General features: G+C 40.4%; 1 protein-coding gene across 4 annotated transcripts in view; it reads right to left on the bottom strand.

Annotated features, from left to right (window-relative positions):
• Window positions 1-419: 419 nt before the first annotated feature.
• The window catches only part of CAPSL (calcyphosine like), a gene marked incomplete at its 5' end in the record, with an annotated part of 31,611 nt that continues 21,675 nt past the window's right edge, over window positions 420-10,355 (bottom strand). For 2 of the 4 annotated variants that reach the window (XM_079145103.1, XM_079145102.1), the window contains one exon: window positions 7,730-8,015. In XM_079145103.1, the coding sequence (XP_079001229.1) occupies window positions 7,914-8,015 (102 nt within the window). In that variant the 3' untranslated portion in view covers window positions 7,730-7,913. Of the gene's footprint in view, window positions 988-7,729; window positions 8,087-10,355 lie in introns of those variants that run through there. The other 2 variants (XM_079145104.1, XM_079145105.1) reach the window with 2 other exon arrangements.

The following is a 10,355-nucleotide window of genomic DNA, read 5'->3' as shown; positions in this document are numbered from 1 at the left end:
CAGAAAAATGAGAAATTATACTCCATTTATGTGTGATTTATCAAAATGCATAAGTGCATTCTACTGTCATGTATAACTAATTAGAACAAATTAAAAATTAATTTTAAAATTGAGTTTAAAAAAATCCCCCATGCAAGTCCAAAATCCATGTCTCCAATCCAAAGCTCCGGAAAGCCTCCAAGGCTCACAATTGTCATTTCCTCTCTCCCTCGCCTCTCCTTCTTCCTCACAGGCTGACCCAATAAGTGAGTCTTCTCTCTGAAAGCCCAACCTTCCACCCAGTGGGCAGCTAGACTCACCTTCTTGTCCTCACCAGAGGAACTTAGGTTCCCTGTTCATGCAAGCATAGAAGTTTGCTTAGTTTACATCCCTGCATTGAAATCTGAAAATAGAAAATACAATCACACGTTTCAGAAAAAGTAAATTTTCTTTAATTTGTATTTATGAAGAGAAACATCAAAATAAGTAAGCTCAGGAAATGTTCCACAATTAAATATTCTTAAAATTCTTTTACTATCCCCCTCTGCTACAGTCTCAAGATAGAAAATAAAGTGAAGGTGTGGGGAAACAGCCACAATGTTCCCTACAGGAGGAACAACTATAACAAATACATCATTTTTATTTAAGAACCACTTCCCCATCTCAGTTTGTGGTCTCCTTCTTTCCCTCCCTCCCTCCTTCCTTCATTTCTGATTTAAAACTACATCCTTATGTGTTTATGGAAATGAACGCATTCCAGGTAATTAAGATTACTGTAGATTTATTGCTTCTAAAATTTCAGATCTTTCAAAATTAGTTTGCATCTCATCAAAATCCATAGTGTTGGACTTCTTTCAAACTCAATCCACTCTATGAAAGTCCCAGGTTTTCAAAAGAGTTACAGAGTCATAATTTCCAGGATTTTGTCATCATCAAAATGAAATAGGCATCGGTGTCAATAGAAGCACTAACACCTGCGTAATAGTTCAAAAATTCTTCTTTTGAAACCTGAAGGGAGAAGACAAGGTGGAAAAGGAAGGAAACGGTATCAAAATATGTGAGCTACAGTAGGGCGTGTCGTGTTCCCCCAAGATGCTTCCCACTGACTGTGACTTGTCACTGGTCATCAGGCAGAATGGAATCAGTCAGGCAGGGCTTGGCTTGCCTTCGCCCCTGAGGTGGCTCTCTGAGCTGGAGCATTTGCAAGGGCAGCCAAAGACTCACCTGCACCTGACCCAGCTATGGTTCCCTTAGCCATCGCTTTTTGTGGTAAAATAGGATCTCTAGATCGCTATAATACTATCCAATCAAATAGCCATTAGATGTAAATTAACACTAATTAAAATTAAGTACAATCAAAAATTTAGTTCCTTTCTTACACTAATGGTAACTGTTCATTAGCCACCTGGGGCTAGTTGCTGCCATTCTGGAGAGCACAGATAGAGAGCATTTCCATCATCGCAGCAAGTTCTATGGGACAGCAATGCCCTCGAGCTTATGCTGTATAACACCCTTGAGGATATTAATTCAGCCATCCTTCTGAATCCATAGTTCTGCATATGTGCATCTAACCTCCAATCAAAGACATTCAGAAAAACAAAACTGTCTGTACTGAACACATACAGATGTTTCTCTTGTCATTATTCCCTAAATAATACAGAATAGCAACTACTTCCATAGCATTACATCTTTAATAGTATATGTATTCTAGAGATGATTAAAATATATGGAAGGATATGCATAGGTTATATACAAAAACTATGCCTTTTATACAAAGGACTTGAGCATTAGAGAATTTTGAGAATTTTTTTTTTTTTTTTTTTTTTTTTTTTGGCATCCAGTAACCAATCCTCTGTAGATAAAAAGGGATAACTGTACTTCAGAACGAAGAAATTATACCATAAATGAACTGAACTTTAGATAAAAAGAGTGCAGATCAAACCCAAAGATAGAGATAGAACTAGAGAAGGCAGCATTTCCTAGGATCCTTTGTCATCTAGGAATACATGGTGCATTATATTCAATGGCAGAGTACAGAGGGCCTAGGCACATGGGAGGTACTGAAAGTCCAACTCCCCCGACTTAACAATTTGGCCAGGATATGTATATTTCATGATTAGACCTAAGCTTGCTATGCTGGGCAATGAAGTCAAGAGCAAAGATGCAAAGAGCAGGAATCAGCCCCTGGGTTTCTGTCTCCTCCCTCTTAACCTCCCCTAACTCTTCGAGTGAGCAGCATTATTTATACCATCCCCCATGTTCCTAGAAGCACCATTTGGAACTGGGCACACTGGAATCTTGGTTGTCCTGATAGGTGGGTGTAGTCCATCCCTACAGGAAAAGGAATATTAGTATGACATTTTGAAGCTCTTGTTCTTGGCTGTCAAAATAATGGTAATTATACTGTGTCCTCTTGAAAGTATGTGAGCAATGTGAACAGGGCCTTGTCATTTTCAAAGTAGAAATTCTTCACCTATAACTGAAACATCACACCAATAACATTTTTAAATGATCCAAAGCACCACTAGGGAAGGAAACTTTCAAAGAAGCAAGATATGTAACACGATAGCTAATAAAAAGAAATACAAAAGCTGAACGTACTCTTTTATGATAAGGGCTGCTGCTTGGAACCTTAAATTGCAGAAATTCTATTAAACCAGAACTGTGTTAATGGCAAAGCACAATCTGAGAATGTGAAAAAATGACAAGTTGGTGTTATAAGTTAAACCACATCTAACTTGATGGCTCAGAAACATCTCAGTTTCTGATTCCTAAAAATGATGCCCCAATTCCTCCATTAGGACAAGTTCTTGCTTTCAATGCCTACTTAGCTACCACTAGACATAGAGATAACTTTTGGAGTAAATGCTAACTTTTATATCATAGATATTGTGGAAGTTGTTCTTTACCCAGCAGAATGTTGTTTAGAAATGAATTTCTCTTTGATTTCTATTTTAAAATACTATCAAGATAGATAGGGGGTACATATGGGAACACCTCACTTTGTAGAAAATAGTTCAGTTTAAGCAACAGTTATACAATAAAGTATTGTTGACTATTGATCTGGGGCTGTTTCAAAAGATATGTAGAAGCTTTTTTGACTAGCATACTAATTATATTTATATGCATATAGCATACAGATCTCTCCCAGTACCTGTAAAATGTGTTCTATACAAATATAGATATAAACAGCCTTTTTAATCATCTTTACATTATTGACTTACTTAACAGACTACCTCCCTTTTTGTTTTTAGTTTAGCCTAAATAAAAATACATCTCCCCTCAACCCATTTCTAAATGACTTCAATTAGTGGAGCCTGAATTTTTGGTGATTTATTACACACACTTTGCAGCTTTAATAATAATCTTAAGTAAACAAATTTTGAATACTATTGCTAAATGACTAAGGACGAAACTTGTGGAATGGACCTTATTTTCTAGTTCCCTTGGAAGTGAGAGGTACGGTCTGAGTTTAGTAGGGTAACGCCTGGCATTCGATGATGCCCTGTGTTCACATCTTATCACGTCACGTGGAAGCACTGAGGCTCAGAGCCCTGGAAGGAGAAAGCCACTCTGTCCTCTGTCATTTTCTCTATTTCACGTCCCCATTCTATCCTAAGCCTCTCTCAGAGTGCTGATTGCCATCGGTTCCACACATGACCTGAGCATTTCCAAGAGACCAGCCACTGAAACCTTTCCAGTCCAGATCAAGATGTTCCCAAATCAATACCAGGCTCAGAGTGCCGAGTGTTAAGGAAAGTAAATTCCATTGTGAAGACTCAGGAGAAGAATCTAATACAAAATAAAAAGGGCCATTACATTTTGAGTAATTTTCCCCTGGTACACCATGCCTTTCTGAGAGCTGCAAGGTTCCTTTGAAAACCTCAACTACAGGTTGGTGACTTGTATTTTCAGAGGGTCTCACTCCTAAGAAGCATCTTCCACTACCTTTTTCTAAGTGGGAGAAAAAAACAAACCTGGCTTGGGTGAAGCAGGTGTGAGAATTGAACAAGAAGGTCATGCTATTCTCAGAGAGGAAGGGCTGTTTTACCACAGCCTCACCACACCAACCGAGACAGCAAAAAGAATTCTTCTCACACAGCAGTGTTCTCAGAAGCACTATCAATCATTTGTTTATATTCCTTTTAACAGATTTCACCCATCATCAGTTTTAGAAGAAATAATTTTAGACATTAATGGCAGATTTTTTTTTCTATTAGAATAAAAAATTATTTCTATCAAGAGTATGAAGTTTTCATATAAGTAAGTTGGAAGAGTAAAACCATGCTGAGACGCATTGACTGTCAAAAGAATCAATTATATGAAAATTGATAACATGTGACAATCTATCTGACCCTTGACGCCTTTGTTCCTACTTTGAGTCAAGCATTTCTAAGAGGTAAAACTCTTAATTCAAAGTAACAGTTCAATTTTCCAATTTTGGAAAATTGGAAGACGTAAGGTTTTGCCTTTTGCACCCAGAGCAGATACACATGAACCCTGAATGTACACTACTCAGAGGGTGTTAGCAGAATTTCATAACGCAGGAGCAGAAGGGCACCCCCACACACCAAACAAGAATACATTTGGTTAAACTCTCCACTTGATTTAAAAACCAGTGTATCAAACCACCTCTGTAGGGCAGCTCCCTGAGGTGGAAGCCCTGCTGCCTTGTCCTGTCTTGGTTCTGTGAGGCAACCTACATTGACCAAGAGAATTAAAGGAATTGGACAATTATCTGCCTCCAAGGATAGGAGGGGATGACACCTGCATCATTTTGATTAACTATGTTTATCAAACTTACTCCACAGTTCCCCAGCCCAGTGCCATAAGAAAAGCCCCAACTCTCTTGGCTTTAGAGGCTGGATGGGGCTCTGCAAGGGGACTTCCGGGCCCTGGTTTCACCTTCTTCTCCCTCCTTTCTTTAATCTCAGAACACAGTGGGTTGTTAGTTTGGTTTGGAAGTCCTTGGTTTTGTTTGTATTTATTATAGTCTGCTGCTCTGTTCTCACAACCGAGAAAAGACCATGTGATTCTGTAAAATATTTATTGACAGAATATATTTCTGCCCTCAAACAAGGATGCATGCCAATCTGCAACCTACGTGGAAGGCACCCAGCTCTGCCTTCAAAGCTGCTGTTAAGGTATGAAACATGACTCCATGCCTCTTCCAAACCACACACAGCAAGCACATCGTCCTCCAGAGTGTCATCAAGCCTGGGAAACCCTGTCAAGGTAAAGATGGTGGTGAAAAACAGCCCCACAGAGTCCTGCCTCAGTCTGCAATTCAACACACCTTGGCTTTCTCATCTGCACTTGGAGTACATTGGACACCAACTCTTACTAGTGTCTGAGTCTCTGGCTTTTCTTACATAGCCTCTGAGGAGGTGAATACCCAGACTCAGTATTATGAAGACTGTTTACATATATCAGTCCTGTGTCATAAAAAGCTGCTCATCCCATCTTCTACTCTTGGGCTTGTTTGTTTAATTTCCTATGTGGGATCCAGGCCCAACAGGTGAGGAGCTTCTGAGGGATGTTTAAGAGACATTTTTGTGTGTTTCTTCTTCTCACCCAAGCAGTTACTTTTTAAATTGCAAGTGGAAGAAGATTTAAAATGTGTAAGTTAAACAGAAAATATATTTGGAAAAGTGTTAATAAATATTTTTTAAATAACTTTTCTCTATTCCTTGCATGGTTACTAGAATGAGTAGGGGTACATAACATGCTATCCCTAATGATGCCAGAAATCATAGACAAGACTGAGAGTAGGGGTGGAGTGATCCCTGGCCATCAGGCTCTTAGGGGATCTTGCTTCCAGAGGGAAAGAGAGCCTTGGAGGCCCCAGAACCCAAATGACTAGAAGGGAGGCAACTGAATGTGGCCAAATACACTGTGAGGCACAGGTTATCTGAAATCAGATAGCTGTGCCCTATGCCCCCATTAGACAGGAAGCAAGTACCACGGGGGGAGAAGCAGCTGATAGCTACAGCCCAAGCCCTGCTCACTCCAGAGCCCCAGTTAAGAGAGGCGTGACTCATACCCAGAATCAAAACACAAATCTATCTAGAGCAGATTTGAAACCCATCATGCCCAGGAAACAGGGGACCTCTCCTTAGCCACATCTGCAAGTTTCAGGCTGCATGGATACTTTTTCTATACATTTCTACATAATTTCTTTTGGATTTCTACATAATTTCTACATATTTCTTCATAACACTTGGTATCTTTTGGCCCACCAACATCTACATAAATCTAGATCAATAAATCCATTGGAAAGCCAGACTCGCATGTTTTTTAATTAATAAAGATAGCTTCCTATGATATGGGGACATTTTGCCCAACCTTAAGACAAAGGTCCTTCTTCTAGCCTGTCAGGAGGATAAATTAGAGTTGAATTTTCCAGCAAGAAACAAAGCAAGAAACCCTATTAAATGACAGCTATAGTTCTCATTTAGCAGCACCTGTTTTCACAGTTTTCAAATCAATGTATATCGTGAGCTCAGCTCCAAGTCTGTGAAATAAAAAGTGAATATATGAAATAGAACATGGCAAGTGTACAGACCCTAAAATGCATAAGAACTTAAAGGAGAACATTAGCCCAATCTACGTCCACAGATCAAGAGATGAGTGCAGTCAGGGACAGAGGTGGCAAGCAGAGAGCCTCTCCTGAGAAACAAGGCTAAGGGGTCATCAGCTCCAGGACCACCACCCAAGGTCACTCAGTATCTCTGGTCCCAGACGGAGAACATGCAGAGAAAGAGCTGTAGTATCCGTGTCTATTTCCCAGCAGCTGGCCCTGCCTTTGAAGGGGAGATCTCACACATTCACACTGTGAAACGGAAGCTCACAGCTGGGAGAGGAGGCTCTGCGCAATGAAGTGCCATCATGGAAAGTCTGCTTTGGAGTGTGCCTGCAATCCCAGTCGCTGTCACACCCAATCTCTGTGCTTCAACACTAAGGCAAGAGCAGGGAGGGGAAAGAGAAAGACTCCAGCAGGTGAAGGCCAACTGATGTCACAAAGCAAGATGTTCCACATAAAGTCTGAGAGCGCAGCCCAGGCTTAGAACAGTCACAGAGCCAGATGCAGTCACTTACACCAGTAATCCCAGCAACTTGGGAGGCTGAGGCAAGAGGATGGCAAGTTCAAAACCAGCCTCAGCCACTTAGCAAGTTCAAAATAAAAAAAGGACTGGAGATGTGGTCCAGTGGTTAAGGGCCCCTGAGTTCAATCCCTGATACAAAAAAAGATTTTTAAAGAAAAGAAAAACAACCATAAGGGTATGTTGAACAATCGTTGTGGGTCTACTGCTCAAAGAAATGACCTCTACTCTCACATGGGTCTTTAAAATGATGGGGGGAAAAAAGTAGTTTTCAATCTATTTGACAAACCAAGTCTTCTCTAAACCCTGGGTAGTGAAACTCAAGATTCAGTTGCATAACTTGAGGCTAACATGTGGTCTCTTTCTGGTCCTCAATTGAGACTGAAGCACTTAAAGATTTACAGTTATAAAAATAGAAGTATTTTCCCATCTAGAACTAGTCGTCTAAAAGGAGGTGAAGAAAGATTGAGGGTATGTGGGTAGGAGTAGTGATAATAGTTAAAAGAGTCAAACTTTCATTAATGGCCAAGGAAGAAAAGCAAAGTTAATTAGTTGCATGCATTAGCTGTAGCACTAGGAGCTACCCAGATGTGATTTTATTTAATCCCTTTTGTAGAGCTAAGGAAACAGATTCAGCAGAGGCAAACTCACAGTTAAATACTGAGAGTCTTTATTTCTGCCTTTTTCTTAATCCTAGAAAATGCAATGTGTTGACAAGGGAGAAACACTGGAATGAACATGAAATCAAATATGATCCAGATTTTTGAGCTGAGGTTTAATCATTTAGAGTCACATGGTTGTGCCCAAGGCCAGGTCCCCAGGGTCATGCATTTAGAGCTTCCAGGCAGTTCTCATCATGACGATGAAGTACACATCAGTGTCAATGGAGGCGCTCACACCTGCATAATAATTCATGAACTCCTCGGGCGTCACCTGTAGTGGAAAAGTTAAACACCAAAACACAACTTGTTTCAGTCCCTTTAACAGAGGTCCATCTTCCATCCCTACAAACAAAAAGGACATTTCAGTCAAGGAGGCTGTGTGTGTGTGTGTGTGTGTGTGTGTGCATATACTCACACATGATCACCGCCAAGTCACAGATCTAAAGCAAAAGTGAAGGAAGCGAAGCCAGGGTGGCAGGGAGAGAGGCTCAGGACTGGAGCGGAAGGAAGTCTGGAAAATGTCCAGACCAGCCTAAGTGGAAAGTGAGACACAATGCCATCTTTTCTTTAAGCTCAGGAGTCCATCTGTTGGAACACAGGAGACTGAAAGTCAGAATAAGAAACAAGTGGTCTTTAACTGGCGTTAATACTGTCTTCCTGAGGCACATCAGAAACAGGCGGAGTCGTGTGTCAGGATAAGGCAAGTTTCACCTTTCAGAATGTGGAGTCGTCCTGTGGGTAAAGAAACAGATGTCCGATCAACTCTCCTGGCTTGCATGCGTTTCCAAGGCTCAGAGTGAGCAGAAACATTGCCTCCTGCCCCCACCTCCCACCCTACCAGGTTCTCTCTCCATTCTATGCTTAGGACTGTCTCTCTGAAATATTAAATAGCATCTTTGTCCATGCTAGGATTTTATAGTACTTTCCTTTTGGAAAGAAGGAAAAACATCTGTCAATCTTATGTGTGCCTTCCAACCGTGTTGGCTGACAGGATGAGCTGAGTCAGGGAAGATGTGTCCTCCTGCTGGACCTCAAAGGTGCTCACTCACCCCAAAACTCAAATCTGCATATATGCCAGATGCAGACACAATATTGATGACTGTTTGGGAAATTCATTGTTCTCTAATTAACCCTCGATTTTCAACACTCATAAAGAACTTAAAACATCACAAGGAGGGAAAGCCATAAAGAACTAAAACCTTCCGTCCTTAACAGCACACTCTTCCCCCACCAAAGTTTGGTAACATGACTATCTCTTCCAAGAATGATAGGAGTTCAATGACCCACTTGCCCTTCATTTTTTTTTTTTTTTTTTTTTTTTTTTGCTGAAATTATAAGTAAACAGAAAAAAAGGGGGGGATTCACAGGACCCACAGTTTGTCTCCCTTGTTTTATCCTCTACCCTCACCTCTACCCCTACAGAAACAATGAAAAGCTTAGGAAGAAAGGCAATTAGCTGAGCCAAATGTGGAGCTGTGGTCTACAAATACAAATAAACAGTATATGCATAGAAGCAAATTAATTTCTTCATAAAAAAATCACTATAAAGTTTCTCTGTATCAATAATTCTTTGTGCATTTAAAATATGATTCAAAGTACAGAAGTTTGCATCATTTTTCCTGAACATTTTTATCATGTCTATTAAGTGAGATAGCCTTGTAAAGGCCTTAGCATAATGCCCAATAATGTTGCCCAGATTCATCATGATGCTAAGTGAGGTTCATGTGCGTATTGCATTTGCTAATTAAAAACAGGAATTTCTGACTTTTTAGAACTCAGGATCTCAAACAGGAATACACATAAGAGACAACTGGCACATTTACTAAATGTGTAAATCCTCGGGCTTTGTCAAAAAAAGAAAACAGTTTGGCTCTGTGGTTCTACAGGGCACACATTCTTAATAAAAATCCCACAATGATGATCATGAACTCCAGGGTTGGGTATGATTAAAAGGTCTATGATAGTCAGGTGACATCAAATGCTGTAACTGCAAAAAAAAAAAAAAAAAAAAAACCAATAACCTTTGTGATTATTTAAGAGATTAATGTGGCTGATTAAGATAAATGTCAAAAAGGACAGGAGGAAGGACTTTAACTCATCTGAATCACAACAACTGGCTATTCTGACATGAGTTAGAGAAAAGGGCAGCTGAGGTTTCCCCTGGCAGTGAGGAGGAACCACCTGCAGAAGAAGGCAGAGACACCCTGGGATCCACCCAGAGTGGGGCTAATTAGGGGAAACGGCAGTTGGCTATTTTTCCACTGACTTCTCAGAGATCAAAGGCCAGTCGTACTGGAAGAAAACATACAGTTCTGTTATTTCTGTCCCAAGCATTGGGCTGCCCTACAAAATCTAGACCCCTTTTTTTTTTATGAATCTCTATAATCCCTTGACCTAGAATAGAGGGAACTTTTCTATCCTCAACCAGAAAACATTTGTATTTCCTCTCCTGTACCCCTTGACAATACAACTCACCATGAAGTTTCATGGGAAAAGTTGGGGGAAATTCCCTCCAGAGAGGGAACACGTATTTCTCCTTCCCATAAACACTGCCTCTTCTTCCCATCAGGTGTCCCACTTACCTTTCCTGGTGTTGCAAGAGGTTAAGAGG

Source organism: Sciurus vulgaris, assembly GCF_902686455.1.
Source record: "Sciurus vulgaris genome assembly, chromosome: 6".
Lineage (NCBI taxonomy): Eukaryota > Metazoa > Chordata > Mammalia > Rodentia > Sciuridae > Sciurus > Sciurus vulgaris.
This window is presented reverse-complemented; position numbering and strand designations above follow the sequence as displayed.